General features: G+C 42.2%; 1 protein-coding gene across 1 annotated transcript in view; it reads left to right on the forward strand.

Annotated features, from left to right (window-relative positions):
- wwc3 (WWC family member 3) overlaps positions 1 to 25,084 on the forward strand; it is a 108,992-nt gene that overhangs the window by 51,462 nt on the left and 32,446 nt on the right. Inside the window, exons 3-9 of the mRNA XM_084067292.1 lie at positions 1,462 to 1,662; positions 4,537 to 4,613; positions 6,504 to 6,583; positions 15,375 to 15,504; positions 16,896 to 17,045; positions 18,173 to 18,246; positions 22,165 to 22,413. Of these exons, the coding sequence (XP_083923418.1) occupies positions 1,462 to 1,662; positions 4,537 to 4,613; positions 6,504 to 6,583; positions 15,375 to 15,504; positions 16,896 to 17,045; positions 18,173 to 18,246; positions 22,165 to 22,413 (961 nt within the window). The remainder of the gene's footprint in view (positions 1 to 1,461; positions 1,663 to 4,536; positions 4,614 to 6,503; positions 6,584 to 15,374; positions 15,505 to 16,895; positions 17,046 to 18,172; positions 18,247 to 22,164; positions 22,414 to 25,084) is intronic.

Below are 25,084 nucleotides of genomic sequence, written 5' to 3' on the forward strand. Positions count from 1 at the left end.
GGACGTCCATCTGAAAATATTTTGTGCCAGGGACCCCCATAAGAGAAGATTTGTGTAAAAAAGAAAAACATTTTCAAAATGTTCAAATCTTTCCTTAAATTCCCTTCAACACAGAGCGCTGTCAGCTCTCCACTTTTCTCCTGACCCGTCGGTTCACTTCGACCGCTGATCAACAGCCACTGGTGTAACGCAGTGGTTCTCAAAGTGGGGTCCGGGGTCCTTGAGGGGGTTCCACGGGGTCCCCAGATAGTTAGGAACCAAGTGGACCCTTATGGGTCTGTAACTCAGAGAGTGTACAAATGTACACTCCATTTTACAGCATCAGTGTTAAATTAACACATTAGTCGTTAAAAATCCTTTCTTATGAGGGTCCCTGGCATATCTTTTCAAACAGGGGTCCGCAGGCTAATTATGTGTCAATTTGGGGGTCCTTGACATGACTGGTGTAAAAAGGCGGGCACTAGTAGTCTCTCTCCACAGTGAATGAGCACCAGCGGCCACACACAGTTTATTCATGACTATTCAGGAGAAGGTTTATTTGTAAAGAGGAAGCGTGGAGGAAAAGGCCTCTCTCACAACGCCGGCTCCACGCATCCTGTGGCCTCGTCTCCTCGTCACGTTTGAGCTCGACATGAACGCCGAGCGCACGGCCGGCCGGGCCGGTCCTCCCCATAGACATAAATACTGTACGTACAGTACATAAATACTGTACGCATGTACACCGCCGTGTAGACATAAATACTGTATGTACCGTACACGCCTCATTGGCGGCCGGGGGTCGTAGGTCAACGTCGCCGCCATGTTATCTGGGTCAGCTTGTGACAACCAGTGCTGATTTCGTCGACTAAAACTATGACGAAAAATGTTCGTCGACTACCTTTTTTTCACTGACAAAAACTAAATAAAAACTAATCTATGATGACTAAAACGAAGACTAAATAAATTGACAATTTTGTCAACAAATAAAAACTAGATATAAAAACAAAACTACATTTAGACTAAAATGTTAGTGAGAGACTAGTGGAGAAGAGATCCAGCAGAACTAAGACAAGTCCTCGTGGGTGTGCGCGGGTGGCACAGACCGTAAATAGCAGATCTACAAGTTCACAACGCGCTTGTAGATCTGCTATTTTTGGCTTGCAGCTAGGTGAAAATTAGCCATTTCGATGGCATCACGGCCCGCCAAAAAAAATACAGTTTAGTTGACCAAAATAACTGTAGATTTAGTCTACTAAAATCTTATGATATTTAGTCGACTAAAACTAGACTAAAAGTAGAACATTTCAGATGACTGAAAATATGACTAAAACTAAACTGAATTTTATTTAAAAATCAACACTGGTGATAACTCCACTGCAAGAAATATGCATACGTTTAGTACCTGAGACTAAAATGTTTGTTACTACAGTATATAACTACATACCTGTAGTTCTGTTTCTCTCCATCTCTCTTGTTTCTCAGAGACGACGCAGATCGAGAACCCGCGGACACAATGGCGCCAGGAGCAGGAGCGCATGCTGAAGGAGTACCTGGTGGTGGCCCAGGACGCCCTGAACGCCAAGAAGGAGATGTACCTGGTCAAACAGCAGCGTCTGGAGCTGGCTCAGGAGATGCTGCTGTTCCAGGAGCTGACCGAGGACGACAGCCGCTCGCTCATCAGCAGTGAGTTCATGGATTCAAAGTTCTCAAGTCTCAGCCACCACTGGTTTCACTCATTAAGGATTTCATAGAAGTCCTCAATGGAATCTATGTTGTCTGCCGAAACCAGCCAATCTACAAGCTCCACCCCTCCTGCCTTCATTCAGTCTGACTGACACCGTTTTCCAATTGAAGCCTATAGCATCCCTATTCTGGGGCGAAAGTCCTGCTGAAATATTTAGAGGAGCGATACCGATATATCCGTCATTAGGTTTAAGTGTAGTAGTTGATAGATTTCTGTAATGTTCCCGTAATTCAAAGCAGAAAGTGCCTTAATTAACCTCTTTCTAAATTAGTGTGCCACGGAAAGCAAGTTCTGTTGCAATAGAACAAACCAAGCTTCATCCACAACTTCTTATTTACAATATCAGTGTTTTTAAAATTCAACCAAATTCTTAAGGTATTTATAAAGATGACCCTCGTTCAATAAATGCATTTAAAGTGCAGAACTGAAGATTGTGTTAATCAATATCTCTCAGAAAGGTAGTTTTCAAACCAGTCAAAAGCAGCTGAGTCATATCCAATGTGAGACACACACACACTTAGAAAAAGCAGGAAATGGTCAACAGTGTCAAATGCTTTTGGACAAATCAATGAAGAGCGTGTCCACAGTGTTGTTTTTCCTCTAAGGCCGATACAATGTTATTTCCAACTGATGAAGTACAGTAGCACATACTGTACTATGTTTGGCCCTGAAGCCGTGACTGATAAGGACTAAAGAACAGGATGGCAAACACTTTGAGTTGTTTCTTCACCAGGGATTCCAACATTTAGGCAAGACATTAGAGCACCTTAGAGTTTCCCTCCCACCTCTGCCCCCACCAGTGTTGATTTTGTCGACTAAAACTATGACGAAAAATGTCCGTCGACTACCTTTTTTCACTGACAAAAACTAAATAAAAACTACATTAAAACTAAGCTATCATGACTAAAACTGAGACTAAATACATTGACAATTTCATCAACAAAAAAAACTAGACCAAAATGTTAGAGAGAGACTAGTGGAGAAGAGATCCAGTAGAACTAAGACAAGTTGTTTTATGTTTGGTTGCGCTAGGGTGTGCGTGCTGAAAATAGCAGATTTAACAGCTCACAACGCGTCGCAGCGCGACGCGTTGTGAGCTTGTAAATCGGCTATTTTCAGCACGCAACCAAGTGTAAAATCAGCCACTACGATGCCATCAAGGCACAGACAAAATACATTTTAGTCGACTAAATCGACTGTATATAGTCGACTAAAATCTTATGATGTTTAGTCGACTAAAACTAGACAAAAACTAACATTTCAGATGACTAAAATATGACTAAAACTAAATGGAATTTTATTGAAAAGACTATGACTAAAACTGAATCAAGATTTGCTGTCAAAAATCAACACTAGCCCCAACCTCACCATCTCCTCCCAGCTGGCCTTCCATCTCTAGTAGTCAGTTCGCCAAAGTGCAGTAACAACGTTTTTGTACACACCGACTTATCTGTGTACCCCAAAGGTCAAATTAGCCTTCGTGATTTTGGGGCATAAACAATAACCTCAAGAACAGATATACAATCAGTGTAATATCACTTATATGCCGATTATATCTCATTTGGCTGACCTGTTGAAACACTTTTAAACCCATTTATCAGTGCTTTTGTTCCCCATAGTTACTGCACGTTGGCTTTGTAGGGATCATGACATTTTAGTTGACGATTACTATTAGAATAAAATAAAAAAAAAGCAGATCTACAAGCTCACAACTGCAACACATCGTGAGCATGTACTGTAGATTGGCTATTTAAAAAAATAATCTTTTCAATATGGATGAAGTGGTGTTGAATAAAATAATGTTCAGTTTATGTATTTTATATGTAATTGTTGCTGGATTCTACAAATGTCTTCTACATTTTCTGAAAAATGTATGTTTCTATATCAGTGGTTCTCAAACAGTTTCGTGTCAAGGACGCCCCCAAAAATTATACGTATTTGTCCGCCGACCCACATCTGAAAATATTTAGTTCCAGGGACCCCCACCAGAAGCAAAGATTTGAGTTACAAATGCTCGCTTTAAAAAAAATATATATTCAAAGATTTGCACACATTTTCACGATTTTTCAAAAATAGCAGATAGCAGATCTATATAGTATATCTGCTATTTTTGAATAGCCCAAAGAGATCTAAAAATGACACAGATGCGATCGCGGTCTTAACCCATTAAGACCTGGAACTGTGTCATTTTTAGATTCGAGCTAAAAAGCATTATTTTACACTTTGGCTATTCAAAAATAGCAGATATAAAAGCTCATAGCGCGGCACCGAGTGTTATGAGCTTGTAGATCTGCAATTTTTTTTAAATCGTGAAAATGTTTGCAAATCTTTGAATATATATATATTTTAACGTGAGCATTTGTAACTCAAATCTTTGCTTCTGGGGGTCCCTGGAACAACATATTTTCAGATGTGGGTCGGCGGACAAATACTTATAATTTTTGGGGGGTCCTTGACATGAAAAAGATTGAGCACCACTGATATAGAAACATACGTTTTTCAGAAAACTGTTGAGATTTAGGAGACATGTAGAATCGGCTTCAGGTCTCAATGGATTAATGAGTTAATTTTAACAGATTCTTTCTCTCTCTCTCTCTCTCTGTTTTCTGTCTTTCACTTTCTTTGTCTGATTCTCAACATTCTCTCTCTCTCTCTCTCTCTCTCTCTCTCTCTCTCTCTCTCTCTCTCTCTCTCTCTCTCTCCCTCTCTCTCCCTCTCCCTCCCTCTCCCTCCCTCTCCCTCTCCCTCTCTCTCTCTCTCCCTCTCTCTCTCTCTCTCTCTCTCTCTCTCTCTCTCTCTCTCTCTCTCCACAGCGCTCTCTGGCTCCTCTTCAAATGCAAAATATGACCCCGACCAAATCAAAGTGGAAATCGCTTGCAGGCGTGAGCGGGTAAGTCATTACTATATCACCCAGAGAACAATAGCCTGTGGACGTCAGAGCATAGTGTGCGTGGCCCCCGCCAGGGGAGGTTTGTGCTGAAGGGCGGGGGGGGGCCCTTCTTTCTGCAGGCTTTAGGAGGGTGTGGCCCCCCCTACAGGATGCGCTGTGACCCGGCAGCTCCGGACAGGGAGGGGGGCGGGGGGTGGGGGGGTGGGGGGCTCTCTGGAGGATGAGGATGAGTTCATCGTCAGAGAGGAGGAGGAGGGGTCATGTGGGGGGAAGTCTGCACAGTCTGTTGCCATGTCTGCTTATTATAAGCCACTTTGGGCTCTTTTTTTTCTCCTGTGAAGTTGCTTGTAAATATTGGTTGGTTGCGTTTTTGTTGGGGGGTGGTGGGGTTAATGGGTTAAGGTGGCACTTAGTGCATCACACACACACAGTTACGCTGCAGTGTTAATTTAACTATGGCAGTTAAACCACTTATAACTTGGCATCCCTATTTTAGGAACGTCATTGCGGGTGAAAATCTTCAACATTTTTCTCAAATTCTGGAAAATGTCAGATCTACAAGCTCACAATGTGTCACATCGTGCCACGTTGTGAGCTTGTAGATCGGCAGTTATCCGGATTTTACATCTTTATATAATAAGATGAAAGAACTCTTCACAAGAACCCTGTGTGTGAAATGCTGTGTGTGTGTGTGTGTGTGTGTGTGTGTGTGTGTGTGTGTGTGTGTGTGTGTGTGTGTGTGTGTGTGTGCTCAAAATTAGCCGCAATTTCGAGCTTGTAGATCTGCTATTTTTGATGCTTTTGCGTGACGCTGTAGTATGATCAAGCAAGGGCGTAAATTTACGAGAAAAAAAAATCAAAAAGGCCCTGGCCTCCCTAGGCTGGTGGGGGGAGTGTAGTGCCCAGGATCACTTAGCAAATTGGCACCGGGTGAAAAAAAGGGTTACAAAATCGAGGGATAAAAAAGTCAAAAAGTTTAAATATTGAGAAGAGATTTTCCTGCCCCCGACAGTAACCATATGTTTGTCTAAACACAGTGGAGTGTTTGCCTGTCGGGGGGGGGGGGGGGGGAGAAAAAAAAGCCTTAGTAAGCATTTTCCCAGGCTGCCACTGGGCTGGGCAGCGGCAGTGAGAGAAGAAGTCCATTGTGTGGGTGTGGGTGCGGGGGCCATGCTAACGGCGGCGTGGCCCCCAACATGCGTAACGGGGTGTGGTGTGGCCCCGGCCTGGTGGTGGCCCCGTGTCCTTCCTTAGACCTTAGGCCTGTCACAATTGCATAATCGTCATAATCGTTTCCGTGTTGAAAAATGTTCACACATTTTCAAATATTGAAAAAAGCTGAAATAGCAGATCTACAAGCTTACATCATCGTCACTTCGTGAACCACTTTATCCATGTTTTCTACTTTGGCTATTTTTGAAAAATCTTGAACATTACTTTTGTAATAGAAACATACGTTTTTTTTAAAAACTGTTAGGATTTAGAAGACATTTGTAGAATCCCCCAGAAGCAAAGATTTGAGTTACAAATGTTTGTCTTAAAAATATACGTATATATTCAAAGATTTGCACACATTTTCAAGACATTTCAAAAATGTAAGACCTGAGTGCCGGATCTGCTATTTTTTTATAGCCAAAGAAATCTAAAAATGACACAGATTTTAAATGGGTTAAATATGTCAATAATGTATTTGTATAATTCAGTTATTTGTCATATCTGCCCTGTGCAATTTTGATTACGAAGCCTAAAAGGCTTCATATGTTCCAAATTCAATGTTCAATGGCCAAACGCACAATGAAATCGTTATTCGCGATTATCTGAGTGACAATCTAACTTAAACATGTAACGGTGACTACGTCCTACGTCTCGTGTCCCTTGTTGTCCCCACAGCTCTCCAAACTGAAACAGGAGCTGGCCCAGATGAAGCAAGAGCTGCAGTATAAGGAAATGGGAGTGGAGACCCTGCAAGAGTGAGTGTTTCTCTCTCTCTCTCTCTCTCTCTCTCTCTCTGTGTGTCGGACCACCATAGTCCACACCCTTCCTCCCTCATCCGCCCTTCTCCTTCCTAACCCACCCCTCCCTCCCTCCCTCGCTCACAAATTCTTCTTCTCGCGTTGGGGCCGGGGCTAATGTGTCCAAATTCTTTTAGAACCCCAATTAAACCCATTGAAACCGGGAACGCATGCTGTGTAACCACTTAAACCATTATTCTATACTTTGGCTATTAAAAAATAGCAGATATATAAGATCTACTATTATTTTTTTTAAATTGTGAACATTTTTGCAAATCTTTGAATATATCTTTTTTTAAAGCGAACATTTTTTAACTCAACATCTTTGGGGGGGTCCCTGGAACAGCATATTTTGAGATGCGGGTCCGCGGCCAATTACATTAAATCATTTTGGGTGGTCCTTGACATGAAAAAAGTTTGGGAACCACTGATTATTATAGCAATGTTAGGATTTAGAAGAGATTTGTAGAAATCCCCCAGAAGCAAAGATTTGAGTTAAAAATGTTCGCTTTAAAAAATATATATATTCAAAGATTTGCAAAAAAAAACATGATTTAAAAAAATAAATAGCAGATCTACAAGCTCATAGCGCGGCACTCGGTGCCGCGCTATGAGCTTGTAGATCTGCTATTTTTGAATAGCCAAAGAAATCTAAAAATGACACACAGATGCGTTCTTAGTGGGTTAAAAAAAAACGGCAATATCGAGAATGCGTCTTTCAATGGTAAAGTGATAATTGATCCAGAAATGATCTGTGCCGCTCGCTGTGTTCCTTCAATCAAACCCATGTTGGAGTAAAAAAACATCCAACAACAAAGCGTTGAGTTAGGTATCTAACGTTCAGAGAGCGAGAGAGAGAGAGAGAGAGAGAGGCGATACGGAGATGAGTGAGGATCGGTTTTGTTTTTGTTTGGAGCTGTAAATAAATATCACGTGGTCCAGCTCTCTACGCTTTTTTGTACACAGTGAAATCCCAGCCTGTTCCAAGCCCTCTCTCACTCCCATTTACACTTCACTTTGTATCTGTCTTTGTTCTGATCAGAATCATAATCAGCTTTATTGTCACATCACAGGTTTACAGAAGTAAAAAAAAAAAGTGGGTGAAATGTGTTTTCGTGCATAGTTACCATTGTATCCTTATTTCCATAGAAAAAAAGAAAGGGAAGAAGAATAGAGGGGGGGGTCAAGGGGGAAAGGAGATCAAACAAGTTATCTGCATATATACATGGCAGTGTTGATTTTGACAACACATTTTTAGTTAGTTCTAGTCATAGTCTTTTGTAATAAAATTCCATTTAGTTTTAGTCATATTGTAGTCATCTGAAATGTTTTAGTTTTTGTCTAGATTTAGTCGACTAAATATCATGAGATTTTAGTCGACTAAAATGTATTTTGGCGGTGCCTTGATGGCGTCGTAATGCCCGATTTTACACTTGCATGCTGAAAATAGCCGATCTAGCACGACGCGTTGTGAGCTTGTAGATCTGCTATTTTCAGAGCGCAACACCCGAGCGCAACCAAACATAAAATTACGTGTCTTTTAGTTCTACCGGATATCTTCTCCACTCGTCCCTCACTAACATTTTAGTCTAGTTTTTATTTGTTGACAAAATTGTCAATATATTTAGTCTTAGTTCTAGTCATCATAGCTTAGTTTTTATTTAGTTTTTATTTAGTTTTTATTGAGTTTTCGTCAGAGAAAAAAGGTAGTCGACAAACATTTTTCGTCAAACATAATTTAAGCATATATTTCCACCCTAATTTCTCTCTTGGGTAATATTCCAAACACACCACCACGCAAAACAGTTATTTTACAGAAACTCCAGCCATAAGTTTTAACACAACTTAACAATGTCTGTAGCTATTGTTCCGGTCGGCGGAGCAGCAAATCACTGTTTTTTTCCCCCTTTCTTTCAAGATCAGAAACTCAAAAAGCGTTCTCCGTGTGTAAACATAAGCGAAGTCTTTGAACGCTGACAGAGAGATACTGTTCTTCCTTCGCCACAGATTTACACACTCGTTGTTCTCGGTGTTGTTGTTTAGTTTTGTCGTCGGCGTGTGTTCGTTTGTGCGCGAGGGCTTTTTCAAAACGTATACTGTACTCTACATGGTTGTTTTTTTATTTTTTTTTGATGCTGGGAACATTTTTGAGCAGCTCGGGGAAAAAAAAAAGTTGGAAATAGAAAACTCCACCTCTCTGAGAGAAAGAGAGTGTTTGAGAAAAAAGGCCACAGAGGGAGAGAGAGAGAGAGATAGAGGGAGAGAGAAGCAGAGAAAGGGAGGGAAAGAGAGAGAGAGAGAGAGGTTTTAGCTGGAAAAGGGACTCCACCTCAGGAAGAGGATACAGCCGTGGAGTACAGGGAGCCAAGGCTCAGGCTGGAGAGGAAGTTACTCCACAGAGAGAGAGAGAGAGAGAGAGAGAGAGAGGGAGAGTAAGAGGGAGAGTGGGAGAGAAAGAGCAGCGGTGGAAAGTAACTAAGTACATGTACTGAACTACTGTACTTAAGTACAATTTTGATATTTATTTGATATTTCCAATTTGCAATACTTTTACTTTTACTCCACTACAATTATTTGAAACTTTACAAAACATACATTAACCACTTCAGCTGTATTCAAATTTTGGCAATTTGAAAATAGACGAAAATAGCCGACAAGCTCACAACGCGTCACTTCGCAACACGTTGTGAGCTTGTAGATCGGCTATTTTCAAAGGATTTTATACAAGTTTTATACATTTGAAAACTTGTGAAATTGGACCTTACGCATAATAAGTACTTTTACTTTTGGTACTTTAAGTACATTTTGATACCAATACTTTTACTCAAGTACATTTTGAATTCCGAACTTTTACTTTAAACATTTTAGCACTTTTTCCACAACAGAGAGAGAGAGAGAGAGAGAGAGAGAGAGAGAGAGAGAGAGAGAGAGAGAGAGAGAGAGAGAGAGAGAGAGAGAGAGAGAGAGAGAGAGAGAGAGAGAGAGAGAGAGAGAGAGAGAGAGAGAGAGAGAGAGAGAGAGAGAGAGAGAGAGAGAGAGAGAGAGAGAGAGAGAGAGAGAGAGAGAGAGAGAGAGAGAGAGAGAGAGAGAGAGAGAGAGGAGAGAGAGAGAGTTTGAAAAACACAGCTATCTGGCAGTGAATTCCTCCTCACTTCCTGAGTGCTGGCAAGGCTCCTTATCTCTTAGATAATACACAAGTGGAGTGATTCCCAGAATAGACAGGAGGAGAAATACAACACACAGCTTGCAGAAAACATGGAATCCACGCATCCTCTTCCAGGAGCTTTTTTTTTTCTTCCGTGTGTGTTTGCATTGTGTGTGTGTGTGTGTGTTTGTATTACTATACGTGTGAGGACCAAACGTCCCCACAAGTGTAGTTTAATATGAGAGATAGAACAGTGGTTCTCAAACTTTTTCATGTAAAGGACCCCCAAAATTATGTTTATTTTTGGCTGCAGACCCTGTCTGCACCGTGACCCCTGAAAAAGCGCTTGTGCCAGGGATTTTTCAAAAAATAGCAGATCTACAAGCTCATAGCGCGGCACTCGGTGCCGCGCTATGAGCTTGTATATCTGCTATTTTTGAATAGCCAAAGTATAAAATGTTTTACAGATGCATTTACGATTAGAAAAAAAGACTCGGGTTTGGTTCGGGATTAGACAGTTGTGCGACTGGTGGTGTCATGCACTGAAAAATAGCTGATCTACAAGCTCCACAAACTCTTTGTGAGCTTGTAGATCGGCAATTCTTCGGCTTCGGGCTTATGGTTGAAAATGGCATTCGTAAAAATCACTTGTCTTAAAATGTGGAATGTCCTCACAAGTATAGTATACAAACCTGTGTGTGTGTGTGTGTGTGTGTGTGTGTGTGTTCCATTGTTTGGTAGGGCTTTTAGGCCAGGGCAGGGTGGAGGAACGGGACCCCCCCCCTCACCCCCCCTGTGGTGGTTGTTGTTTTCAATGTCAGCTGTTCTTGGCAGACAGCAAACAAGGCTAATTATTGGTGCGTGTCACGTCTCATCAGGCGAACGGCCCGATGAGAGTGGCTTGTGGCCTCCTCCTCCTCCTCCTCCTCCTCCTCCTCCAACCACGATGCATCCCTTCATGGCAGGGAGAGTGTTTGTGTTGTGTGAAAGTTGTCCTGGGATTCAGAAGCAGAGTGACAATCTGTGCTTCTCAGTCGGGGGAGCTAACGCGACAAAGCCTACTTCATACATGGGCAAATGGCGGCCGCCGGGGGGGCACATGCGGCCCCCACCTTCAGACCTGAGGCGATTCTTTAAAAAAATCTAAATCCTAACAGTTTTTGGAACATAAAAAAAAAAAAAAAAGTTCAAGACTTTTCAAAAATAGCAGATCTACTATATCTGCTATTTTTGAATAGCCAAAGAAATCTAAAGTGACACAGATGTGTTCCAGGTTTTAATGAGTTAATGCGTCCCGCAGGTTAATATCGGAAAACACTGATATGTTATTGATTTCAGCTGTTACAATTCCAAACATGCAAACATGACCCACTTTAATTACTTCAGTCTATATTAGTAGCTTAAAGACTAGTATTACAATTATATTGTCTTTTTTATGTCCAATGTATTTGTATTTAAGTTCAAAAAGTTAATATAAGTATAACTAAATGCATTTGGAATTAAATAAAAATGTTACTTTTCAGGATTCCAATTGAAAAATAGCAAAACAAAAATCAGGATTTCAATAAAAAAATAGCAAAAATAGCAGATGCACGCACGCACCTACAAGCCTAACTGTGTGTGTGTGTGCATTTTGGCACACTGTGGAAACTGCAGTCCTACAGCGTTTGCCAGTGGGATCACCATGTATTCCGTGACGGTATAATCTTTGTTAGTACTGTACATGAATGACACCAACCACAATGTCATGAATGGAGTACGTTTTGTATTATCATTTAACCCATTGCCGAGCAGCGCACGATGCGTGCTTGAGTGGAGACATCCATGTACTGCAGTTTTTTTTTGTTTTGTTTTTAAGATATTTTTTTTGGCTTTTATGCCTTTATTGATAAGACAGTAGGCTGAGAGGAAATGGGGAGTGACATGCAGCTAAGGCCGTCGGGATCGGGACTCGAACCCGCGACACGCCGTCGGGCTACACTGAGCCTAGGTGCCTGGACCGTCCGCTACGCCAGCACCCAGGGCCCATGCAACTGCTGTTTTGAAAAATATAGTCATGTGAATCCGCCATGAGTCATGGGCCGCCGTGACACCGCGTTTATGAGAGATAATCTCTAATGATCTGAACGTTTATGAAGTGAATGGATGATGGCAGGTGTTTGGTAATGTGGGGATGGTTACCTAATATCTCTGATCTCCTGCGGAGGTCCCGTGGCCCCTAAACCCACAGCGTGAAGATCACCTGCACCGGGCACAGGTTTCTATCCTTAACCCATTGAGACCGGGAAAGAATCTGCGTATTTTTTTAAGATTTCTTTGGCTATTCAAAAATAGCAGATCTACAAGCTCGTAGTGCGGCACTATTTTTGAAAAAATGGGAAAATGTGTGCAAATCTTTGAATATATATATATACATTTTTAACTCAAATCTTTGTTTCGGGGGGGTCCCTGGAACAACATATTTTCAGATGGGGGTTCTCGACCAAATACATATAATTGTGGGGGTTCTTGACATGAAAAAGTTTGAGAACCACTGATATATACTGTAGCAAAATATATTTTAAAAAATGGTAGTATTTAGAAGACTTTTGTAGAATTCCCCAGAAGCAAAGATATATATATAAGCAAAGAGAGATGTTCACGATTTTTCAAAAATAGATCTACAAGCTCATAGCGCGAGCTTGTAGATCTACTATTTTTGAATAGCCAAATAAATATAAAAACAACACAAATGCGTTCCCGGTCTTAATGGGTTAAGCCTGCGTGCGCATAACTCCAGAGGACGTAGCTACTGTATATGCGTTTGGAGACCTCTCACTCTCCATGAAAAGATTACAGCGGCGCCGGTCCCGAAATCCTCTGGCATGCAAGCTGCTCGGTCCAGGTCTTAACTGAGACAAATCTGCAATTGTATAGATCTGAATGACTGTTAAAGGGATAGTTCACCCAAAAATGTACTTATTTTCTATCAATTACACACCCCATAGAGCGTTGAATTCATGGAGATCTTTTTAGTCGCATTCCTGAGCCAATAATTTGACTCCATTGAGTCAATCTGCCGGTCATCAAATTATTGGCTTAGGAATTCGACAAAAACTAAAAAATCTCCATGAATTCAAGGCTTCATGGGGTGTGTAATTGATAGAAAAGAAATAATTTGGGTGGGGGGGCGGGGGGGGGGTGAACTATCCCTTTAATAGGCCTAATTCAGGGCATTATTAGTCACGGGAATAATGACCGATTTATTTGTTTATTTGAGTCTCATTTCGAACCAATGCTTACTGGATTCATAGCTTTAGGTGCGTGTGTGTGTGTGTGTGCCAGTGTGTGTGTGTGTGTGGGGGGTGCTCCAGGCACTAAGAAGGTAGCAGGTCTGTTTTTTCTTTTTTCTTTTGCTAAGCATATAAACTCTCGGGCCCTGCCAATGGGGTGGGTGGGGTTAGCTAGGGATGGGTGGGTGGGGGTGGAGGTGGGGGGCGGGGTGGGGTGGGGGAGGACACAAAGCAGCGCTTGTTTTGAGAGGAAGAGGCAGGGTCCGCGGACGAACAGTACCTGCTGTTGAAGAAGAGGGGAGCGGAGGAAGCCAGCTGTGGCGAGCTAGCGCCCGCGGACGCGTGCCAGGGCCCTGGCCCCAGTGATGTAGACCGCACCGCTCTGCTCGTACCGCTGGCACACACACACACACACACACACACACACACACACACACACACACACACACACACACACGTTTGTATCACTATACTTGTGAGGACATCAGTATTTTAGGATGTTGATTTCATGAATGGCAATTTTGATGTACTTTTTTTGGGGGGCATAAATCCAGCATAACTCCATGACCATAATCCCTAAATATAACCTCTAAATGCCTAATCCTAACCTGAATCTTTTTCTTTTTATTGTAAGCCTAATTCTAAAGTAATATATATATATGTATATGTATGTTTTTTTTACCATTAAAAACTAAAAGGTCCCCACAATGTCTATTTCTCAAATTCTACTATATACTTGTGGGGACATTTGGCTCTAACATGTATAGTAAAACAAGTACACACACACACACACACACACACACACACACACACACACACACACACACACACACACACACACACACACACACACACACACACACACACACACACACACACACACACACACACACACACACACACACACACACACACACACACACACACACACACACACACACACACACACACACACACCGTGGTTGAACCACCCACAGATTAATCTCTCAAGAACAGATTCCGACCTGCGGTGGAATCTGTCGGAGCGGTTCGTCCTAACCAGTGCGCATTGGCTAAAAGTGGGCGTGCCTTCAGATCAGGAAGTGGGCCGCGCTTTACCCAATCAAATGTAGTGGGCGGGATTCACGTGTCCATCCACCATGATCCACCCTCCCCCCCTCGAAACTAGCCGAAACTAATTTAACAATAGCGTCCTCGGAGCGGACAAAACCACGGAAAGATATTCACATTTTAAATTACTCTTTCATCATAGAAACAAGTGGGCTTATAACCAAAACCATCCATGTTCTCTGGGAGAAGTGGTGTTAGTGTTCCGTGTAGAAATATTGTTAGTGGGAATGAAAACATGGTCGCACCAACCGGAAGTGATGCGCTATAGGCAGACATGAAACCGGTGTTTCCCTGCGCTCTAGTCTAACATTATACTCCTGCCAGACTCCACAGAATATCAGAAAAGCAGAGGTCGCTGTTTTTCATTTTCTGTGGGGTCTGGCTACGCGAGACTACCCACAGATGAACAGCAGGGCAGTGGAGTGGTTAGCATAGTGTGTGTGCTAACGTAGGTCGTCACAATGCTAGCACAGTGAAACCCAGTGGATGGATTCTGGAGGTGAATCAGCATTCCAGGCTTAAGAATACCTTTTCAGGTGTTTTTTTTATTTCTAACCCCCATTCAGTTTGCTCAGCATTTATTAGAAGCATGAGTGGTGGTGTAGTGTCTAGTTGTATTGTACTGTAATATTGATGTTAGGGCTGCGTGCGGTAGTTAATCAATCTTTTCGATTTAATTTCAATGAAATAATCGAGTTTGGAGGCAAAACATTTCAATTGGCACCTAGGCTCAATGTAGCCTGACAGCGTGTCGCGAGTTAGAGTCCCGATCCCGATGACCTTTGCTGCGTCACTCCCCATCTCTCTCCCAATTTCCTGTTAACCCATTAAGACCTGGAACGCATCTGTGTCACTTTAGAGTTCTTTGGCTATTCAAAAATAGCAGATATGTAGATCTGCTATTTTTGAAAAATCTTGAAAAATGTTTTTTTCGATTTTTTTCCAAAAACTGTTAGGATTTAGATTTTTTTAAAGAATCGCCTCAGGTCTTAAAGGGTTAAACTACTGTCCTATCAATAAAGGCATAAAAGCCCAAAAAATAAACAACCCCCCCAAAAAAAGGATTCAAGTGATTTAATTTTATAGACACCGCTTTGTGTCGGGTCTATCACCCTGATGCGGAGAAATGCAAACAAAAAAAGTATTATTTTCAGACAGGATGAATAGACAGGAATAAGCCTTGTGTGTGTGTGTGTGTGTGTGTGTGTGCGTTGCGGTGCAGGATCGACAGAAAGATGTCCAGCAGTCAGACCAACTACAAGCTGGACGAGGCTCAGGCCATCTTCAACGAGCTGCGGAGCATCAAGAAAGCCATCAGTACAGGAGAGAGAGAGAGACAGGATCTCATCCAGGTATGTGCTGTTTGTCAACGCCTCCACCTTCACCACTATACTCCCTAGTACAACATGTCAAGCGAGCCGCCGCGTTCATGATCATAGTTCATAGTTGTGGGCTGTTGAATGGAGGCTGTTTTCGCCAAAAAGCAACACAAACAGAGAAAAAGACATTCTACCACATCCAATAACAAGGAAATGAATGGGCTGGGTTTTTGGGCGATCACGTGACCCGCTGCTCCTCTGCTTCACAGAGAGACAAACAGTGACCCATAGGCGAGCGAACAGCGCCATCTATTGGAAAACCACTGAAAACACAAAATCTCGTCAGACTGGACCATTAGCAAAATATGACGAGAAATCTCGTCATTGGCGGTCAAACAGTTCATGATGAAATATTGACAGACTTTGTGTAAACCTGCTAATATGGAATGTGTTAAACTAAATTAAAGGGGCTACACCATGAATTAAAAAAAAATATATTATATATAAATATTGCCCCCTAATACGTTTTAAACAGGTTGTAAGCCTAAAAAACATCCAGATATTTTTTCTCACAATCTGACTGTCTGTCATTCCAAGCTTTTTCAGCTGCAATACCAAAACGTCCTATTGGGCAGGGGGGAGCTACTGAGCAATTCTGTCTGGCCATCGTCAATGCAAAATCAGTGCAAGTGACATCACTTGCACAGCCATTCTGAAATGGCCTGTTCAGACACGCCCATTCAGGAAATCCATGAAATGAGCATGAATGACTGAATGTTAAAAAAAAAAAAAAATTGGGTACAAGAGACACTGGGGAGCCCAAAAAATACTAAAAACCTAAAAAAAAAATGAAATTCATGGTGTAGCCCCTTTAAATCAAAAACTTGACTAGCACAACTGTTATTGTATAGAAAGCAATAATATTTATTTTAACTTCGGACAAAATTATTAAGCGATTTCTCAAATATAATAAAGCAGGGGTCTTCAACGTTTTCAGCCCAAGGACCCCCTAGCTGAGAGAGAGATGAAGCAGGGACCCCCTCTATATTGTAAAAAAATTGTGTTTTAGATTCAACTTTCTTTGTTTACGTTTACTGTTCTTTTTTCCCTCTACAGTACTCCTTTACCTCTTTGCCAAAAATAGTCCATCTACAAACTCACAACGCCTCGCAGCGCGAGGCGTTGTGAGCTTGTAGATCGACTATTTTTGGCTAAAGTTCTCCTCAGAAAAGGGATGTTAGGGTTCAAGTGGTTAAGGTAAAAAAATAAATATCACACAAAGATTTGGGGGACCCCCTGTAGTAACTCTGAGGACCCCCTAGTGGTCCCGGACCCCCGTTGAAGACCCCTGTAATAAAGGTTTACAAGCAGTCGTATGGATGGCGGTGATAACGTTGCGTCTTGTGTTGTCTTGACCCACACAGAGCCTGGCCAAACTGACGGTCAACTTCCAGAGCGGCTTGCCCATGGGCGACGCGGGCGGCGAGGGCCCCGTGGGCCCCACGGCCCCGGGAGACGCCATCACCTTGCAGCAGTACTGTGACACCGGATGTCAGACCGACGTCATGGGAGAGGTAGCCTTTGCTTTCTATTGTTTCTGCTGTGATAAGAACCATGGTATAGCCTTGGGAAACCCAAGAGTTCCCCCGCCCCCCCCCCGAGCCATGTGGCCCATAGGGGAGGAGCCTATCTCCTGTTTCTGTACCGCGAGGCGGCTTGTACAATTACAGGCCCTGGGCATGAGGCTAGTATGTCTCAGGGACCCCCCAAATCTAATCCAGGTGGGGGTCCCATTTTTAGAGTCTTTGGTATGACCCAGTCAGGGAATTGAGCCCCGACCTCCCGATCTCAGGGTGGACACTCTAACCACAACTGAGCTGGTTGTGTTTTAAGGTCTGAGGGTGTGAAAATGGACCTGTGAGGGTCCATTTTCACACCCTCAGTGTTAAATGAACACTCAGGATTCTGCTTTGTATTCTTCTTGTATCTTTCATTGACAATTAAAAGACTCACTGAATACATGAAAATAACCGTATTGTTTGTCTTGTTGATCAACTGAAAAAATGCTGCCTGTGTGACAGTGTTGATTTTGACAGCACATTTTTATTCAGTTTTAGTCATAGTCTTTTGAATCAAATTCCATTTAGTTCATAATATTTAGTCATCTGAAATGTTTTACTGTTAGTCCAGTTTTAGTTTTAGTACTAAATATCATAAGATTATAGTCGACTAAATCTACAGTTGATTTAGTCGACTAAAATGTATTTTGGCGGTGCCTTGATGGTGTCATAATGGCTGATTTTTCCATGCTGAAAATAGCCGATCTACAAGCTCACAGCGTTGTGAGCTTGTAGATCTGCTATTTTCAGAGCGCAACACCCGAGCGCAACCAAACATAAAATGACTTTTAGTTCCACTGGATCTCTTCTACACTAGTCCCTCACTAACATTTTTAGTCTAGTTTTTATTTGTTGACGAAATTGTCAATATTTAGTCTTAGTTTTAGTCATCATAGCCTAGTTTTTATTGAGTTTTTATTTAGTTTTCGTCTGTGTTTTCTCACAGACGAAAACTAAATAAAAACTCAATAAGAACTAGACTAGGTAGTCGATGAACATTTTTCGTCATAGTTTTAGTCGACGAAATCAACACTGCTGTGTGATGATGACCTTGATCTCTCTCTCTCCTCCTTGCTCCTCAGTACGGCGCCCAGGAGTCCTCGCAGCTGGTGGACAAAGTGAAGCTCAACTGGCAGTACGAGGAGGCCAAGAAGAAGTATGTATAACGGAGCCCAGGCCCCATGGGTTATTGTTGTGCCAGAGAGAACCTGAGCAGTGTGTGTGTGACACAGCAAGGCATAGCGGGCCCGGGCGGCCCATGACTCAGCGGCACCGTGTCGGCCCGCTGTTCCAGGCCCGTCAGGGAGGGGAGGGGAGGGGAGGGGAGGGGTGTCCCCATTAGTATTTATGCTGCAGAACGCTGTCTGGTCAGTGGAATGAGCTGGGTGGTCACATTCTTCTTGCCCATGTGCTGACAGACAGAGAGAGAGAGAGAGAGAGAGAGAGTTGGCATAGTTTTTACTGCTAGGGGTCTTCAACAGGGGGTCGTCCGGGACCCCCTAGGGGGTCCTCAGGGTTACTGCAGGAGGGGCTGCCAAATTTAGTGTGAAAGGATTTCGTTTTTTTTACATTAACCACTTGAACCCTAGCATCCCTATTCTGAGGAGAACATCGGCAGAAAATAGCAGATCTACAAGCTCACAACGCCTCGCGCTGCGAGGCGTTGTGAGCTTGTAGATCGGCTATTTTTCAGCCACGTGGTTTGGTGTAGAGTTATAAATGAGCAAACCAAACACTAAGCCAAGGATTAAGTTTACTAAGTATTGAGGGTTTAAGTGCTTACATTTCTGAAATAAACAAAAAAGAAACATTATTTTACACAACACTGATAGAAATGAATCTATGAAAAATTTCATCTACAACACGATTTTATGCAGTATGTAGTGAGGGGGGTCCCTGCTTCATCTCTCTCTCGGCTAAGGGGTCCTTGGCCTGGAAAACGTTGGAAGACCCCTGATGTACTGACCAAAAATGCAATCGCAACGCATCCTCTCTCTCTCGCTCTCTCGCGCGCGCTCACCGATGACTGCGCCGAAACTGCACAAGATAGAGCGGATATTGCACTTTCTGGGAGGGAGGGGAGGGGGGGTGGGAGGGGAGGGTCCGTGTGCACGTGGCTGGCTGCTACACAGAAGCCTGTTGCATGCATATGAGTTTCAGCTGTAAGGGCCGAGCACAGGGTTGTTACACTGGGCTCCACGCAGTCTTTTTACAAGGTTGGAGTAACCATGGCGACGCTGGTAGCGGCCATGCCAGCCATGACATCAGGGAGGGAGGGGTGTAGGAGAGAGAGGGAGAGAGAGAGAGAGAGAGAGAGAGAGAGACAGAGAGAGTGTAAGAAACAGAGAGAGAGGGGAGACCTGTGGAAACTTGCATGCTCTGTCGCTGAGTCACTCTGGTCTGAAAACCCAACGCACATAAACACAGTTATTTCATTCTAAAGCGTTACTGTGAGCCAAAAGGGCTTCAGTTCTGTGGAGGTGCCGGGGTCTAAATAGTGTCCTGCTTTACAAGTAACACACCTGCTTGTGTCAGGGGGGGGGGCCACGGGGCCGTGGTGGCACACCGCCCCGCCCCGCTCCTCCGCCCCCACCCCGCCCCGCTAGGCCCAGCCGCCGCACCGCAGCCAGACATGAGCTGAATGCTGTCATTATAGTCTCAGCAGCATGCTTGTCTGCCGGGGCCATCGCACACAACAACACGACTTCATTGTCACGTCACAGGTTTTACACCGAGGTAGAAAGGAGCGGGTGGAATTTTCTTTTATTTTTTTATGCAAGCTTTGCTACGACTGCAGTTATGTCATTAACCCAGGGGTCTTCAACAGGGGGTCCGGGACCCCTAGGGGGTCCTCAGAGTTACTACAGGGGGTTCGCCAAATCTTTGTGTGATTTTCTTTTTTTTTTTTTACCTTGACCACTTGAACCCTAGCATCCCTTTTTCTGAGGAGAACTTTAGCCAAAAATAGCAGATCTACAAGCTCACAACGCCTCGCGCTGCGAGGCGTTGTGAGCTTGTAGATCGGCTATTTTTGGCAAAGAGGTATTAGGTGTAGAGGGGAAAGAAGCAGACCAAGTAAACAATTTAAAAAAAAATCTAAAACACAATTGTATACATTATAGAGGGGGTCCCTGCTTCATCCCTCTCTCAGCTAGGGGGTCCTTGGCTTGAAAAAGTTGAAGACCCCTGCGTTAACCCATTCAATCCGGGAACGCATAGATAAATGTCTTCTAAATCCTAGGTTTCTGAAAAATGTTTCTATAAATTTCAGTGGTGCTCAAACCTTTTCATGTCAAGGACCACTCAAAATGATATGTATTGCAACGATGTAGTTGTGTTTTTGGAACATAATGAATACAAATTCTGTTTCTGTTGTGCACAAACATTCCACAGGGCACATATGACAAATAACCTAAATATACAAAAACATAACAATACAAAATAATAGTAGAAAAGGTGTGAGAACTACTGATTTAGGAGGCATTTGTAGAATTGGCGTCAGGTCTTAATGGGTTAAACCTGATTTATACTACGACGACCGATGTCCCACACCCAAAACATCAGATCTAGAAGCTCACAACATGTCACATCGTGAGCTTATAGATCTGTTAGTGAGTCTGTCCCTCCATCTGTCTGTTTGGTGCTGTGGTATTCACCTCGCTAAATATCTAGTCCTACTTAAAACACATGAAGATGAAATACCAGCAGACCTAGTGCAGAGCCCTGGGGGACCCCGGACAACTAAGTATACAGGGTTTTAAGTGGTTAAGAGCTGGTCTCGGTAGAGGGACGGTTGTAAACACAGTTGTACTCACACGGTACGCAAAAACTACAACCTAACATTATCTGAATCATCTCTTACAACCAGTAGCGATGCCAAGACTCTGTGTAGCATGTTGGCGTAGTAGGGCTTTAAAAACAGCGCTGTCAAAGCTACGTAAGTATTAGTTACACCAGTGGTTCTCAACCTTTTCAGGCCGCGAAAATAATTATATTTGAACTGGGGACCCCCCATAATAATCATATTTGAACTGGGGACCCCCCAAAATAATCATATTTGAAGTGGGGACTCCCCAAAATAATCATATTTGAAGTGGGGACTCCCCAAAATAATCATATTTGAGCTGGGGACCCCTCAAAATAATCATATTGGAACTGAGGACCCCCCAAAATAATCATCTTTGAATTGAGGCATTACATTTAGTTTGACTCTATTTAATTGACAATTTGGCCAATGTTTGACCAGTTTTTATAGTTTAATTTGTTCATTACTTTTGACGCAGTAATGGCCTTTTTTCATTTCAAATATTTTCTTATCTTTTTTTTAGGTATTAAAAAAGTCCTTAAATTGTCACTTTAATGTCATCTGGGGACCCCCTAAATGTCATGTGGGGTCCCGACCCACAGGTTTAGAACCACTGAGTTACACTGTAGCACTTTTCAGATGATGGAAAAGGTTTCCAGAATCACTTTTATTCTATTGTCTCATCATCACAGGTTTACAGGTGTAAAACAGTTGATGAAATATTTTTTCGTGGAAGGGTTAGGGTTATCGTTTTTTGTTGTTTCCAGAAAGATGAAGAGTTTTGAGCTTGTAGGTCTGCTATTTTTGGCACAAGTCTTTAGAGCTGTCACGATTACTTTATTTATGATTTTTAAGTACACGATTTAAGTAGACGATTACGGTAATTGTCACACAAATAATTGCGATTAACGATTTAATTGTGTGTTTGGCGTTGAACATAGTGGAACATAATGACTTTTTTTTCTGTTTGCCATTTAGGCTTCATGATAATAATAAAAATACACAGGACAAATAACTTAAATATACAAAGAAATTATTGACATATTCAATAATTGTATACATGTTAGAAAAGTTTTTTTTCAACATGGAACCGATTATGACGATTATGCGATTATCTCAAATAATTGCGATTAGACGATGATGTAATAATTGTGACAGGCTTGGCCGTCTTACGACAAAGTATGAATTACATGTAGCTGTAGGCTTGACAGTCACGGCCTGTCTGTCTTGTGTGTCTGACCGTCCATCTCGTCTGGTCCGTCCATCCAGGGTGCAGAGCATCCAGCACCAGCTGGCCCAGCTGGACAGCGAGAGCTGGTCGGGCCGGGCGGAGGCGGACCGCGACCGCGACTTCCTGCACCTCCTGCGCGAGAAGGAGGCTCTGCTGCAGGAGGTGACCCTGGTGAGCGGGACACAGTGCCCGCCTGAGATGCTGCAGCAGCTGGAGGAGAGGCGCCGGGGCCTGGAGGAGGAGGTGCTGAGGGCCCAGGGAGCCCAGAGCCAGGGAGCCAGTCAGAGGTACAGTATTATATATACTGCTGCAACTACACTCTTTATTTTGTTCTTCTGCTGCAAGGTTATTATAGTTAACCAAAACTAACGAAATAACGAAAAACTAAAATTGAAAAAACATTTACGTTAACTCTCTCACTGCCAGACTTATTTCTGGCTATGTTTGCCCACTGCCAGGGATTTTTCGATTTTCTTACCTTTTCAAGTAGTCACAGAATATTTATCTCCGGTATGATCGATCCCCTGATGGTTGCTAATCACGGAGTGTTTCACTGTGCTTCCGCAAAAGAATATATAATGTCATGGCGACCTCTCGTTTGCTTGTTATACGCTGTTGAAACGTTGAATGTCTCGCCAAAAATACATACAAAACGCAGGAGCCGAGATACAGGATTTTTAAGTAATAAGTTAACCAGGAAGTGAATGGAGTTGGATTTGAGATGATGTAATATTACGTCCATGGCAGTCAATGCGTTAAGTGCATAAAGTTTTTGACTACTTATAGCTCTGTTTTCATTTAGTTTTGTTAGTTTTTCTAGTTAGTTTTTATATTGCAGCGGGACTAACATCACGGCAGAGCTCAAGACACTGGCTTGTAGATCGGCTATTTACAATACATTTTAGTTGATTCAATTTAGTCGACTAAAATCTTATGATATTTAGTCGACTAAAACTAGACAAAAACTCAAATCAAATTTCAGATGACTAAAACTAAATGGAATTTTATTCAAAACACTATGACTAAAACTAAATTTGCTGTCAAAATCAACACTGGTTTCAGGTTACTACATGATTTATTATTTCCCTTTAATTTGAGTCTTGAATATAGTTAACTCCAGTATAAATGTCCTGGTGCATCCACAGTGATGTGCTTGTCTTCAACCAGCTCTGCCCCATTAAAGAACCTCGTTCAGCTGATTGATTATGACTCACCGTACACTCAACATTACTGCTGACATTGTTCAAAGCAGACTGTGGTTTGTTTGCTCTTCCAACAAGCAATTGTTTTCCATTCATTTTTGTGCACGATGACAATCCAACTTGCAGAGACTTGAAGCTTGCCAGCGGGATACTGTACTGTAGGTAGCTATGAGCTTTAAAATAATCGCAGTCTGGACCAATGATTTACATACAGTACACACTATTCAAACGTCCAGTATTTTTTCTTAATGTGCTCCCTGATGTTTAGCCAAAATGTACTGGGCTGTTCTGATACATTTGACATCATTGACTGTAAACACATGCGATATCTAAAAATAAAACCTTTAGTGGAACCATTAGTGTTTGTGTACGATACATGGTCGAAGCATTCTGCAGCAATAATGAGGAGGAAAAAAGGGAAAAAGGACAATAATTAGACAGAATAGTCACTGTCGGACAACATGTCACGTTCACCAAAGATAACATTTAAATGTTGGTCCTTCTTTATCACACACTGCGGTGCTATATTACGTTGGTTTGGTCCTTTTTAAGCCCTGTATGTACTTTGTAGTACGAATAGCAAAAGTGAGCTTGTAGATAAGCTACTTGGAACTATTTTTGAAATCTAACTACAGTAGTCCACCATAATACTTTATTCTGTGTTACTATCAGCTTATCTGTCGAGGTCTGCACTAGTAACGGGAAATCAGAGGGTAGAATCCAGGCAACCCTCATGCCCACATCCAGCCTGGAAGATGCAGACAGTAAACCTTGTGTGATATGGAACAGACAAGGTTGCTTATCCCATTCAATCCGGGAACGCATCTGTGTCATTTTAGATTTATATGGCTATTCAAAAATAGCAGATCTACAAGCTCGTAGCTTGCTCAAGCTTGTAGATCTGCAATTATTTTTAAATCGTGAAAATTTGTGCAAATCTTTGAATATATATATTTTTACATTTTACAACATTTGTAACTCAAATATTTGCTTCTGGGGGTTTACTGTCTTCTAAATCCTAACAGTTTTCGGAAAGTAATTATGTTGCTATCTACCCCCAGTAGGGGTGTGCCGATACACTAATTTCACGAAACGATACGATACGATATTTGGCTCACAACTTCGATACGATTTCGATACGATACGATACGCACTTTTTTTATTATGAAAATATATGGAGGAGAAAAAAAGAAAATGCAAACAAATAATTCTGTTTTTGCATTATTCAGACATGCAAACTTGTAGCTTTTCAGCTACAATAGCCGTTTTGAATCCAAATAGTATGACACCTGACCCGAAAAAAAAACATGTTGTCACTCTTTTCACTTCGGGGCCGTTTGCATGCCTGATTATTATGATTGTAAAAAAAAAAAAAAAAAAAAAAAAATGTTTTTTTTTTTTTCAAAAACGATATTTTTTTTTTCCAAAACGATACATATCGTCGCGAAAACGTATCGCGATATATCGCGGGACGATATATCGGCACACCCCTAACCCCCAGGGACTCCAGGGACCCCCCCCCCCAGATGCAAAGATTTGAGTCAAAAATGTCACATTTGAAAAATATGTATATTCAAATATTTGCACAAAATGTTCAAGATTTTGAAAAAAAATAGCAGATCTACTAGTTCATAGCGCTGCACCTATGAGCTTGTATATCTGCTAATAATTTTGAATAGCCAAAGTATAAATTATGGATAAAGTGGTTACACGGATGCATTCCCAGTTTCAATGGGTTATGCACGACACCGGTACA

The sequence above is a fragment of the Gymnoscopelus microlampas genome (genome assembly GCF_963454915.1).
Source record: "Gymnoscopelus microlampas genome assembly, chromosome: 9".
Classification (NCBI taxonomy): domain Eukaryota; kingdom Metazoa; phylum Chordata; class Actinopteri; order Myctophiformes; family Myctophidae; genus Gymnoscopelus; species Gymnoscopelus microlampas.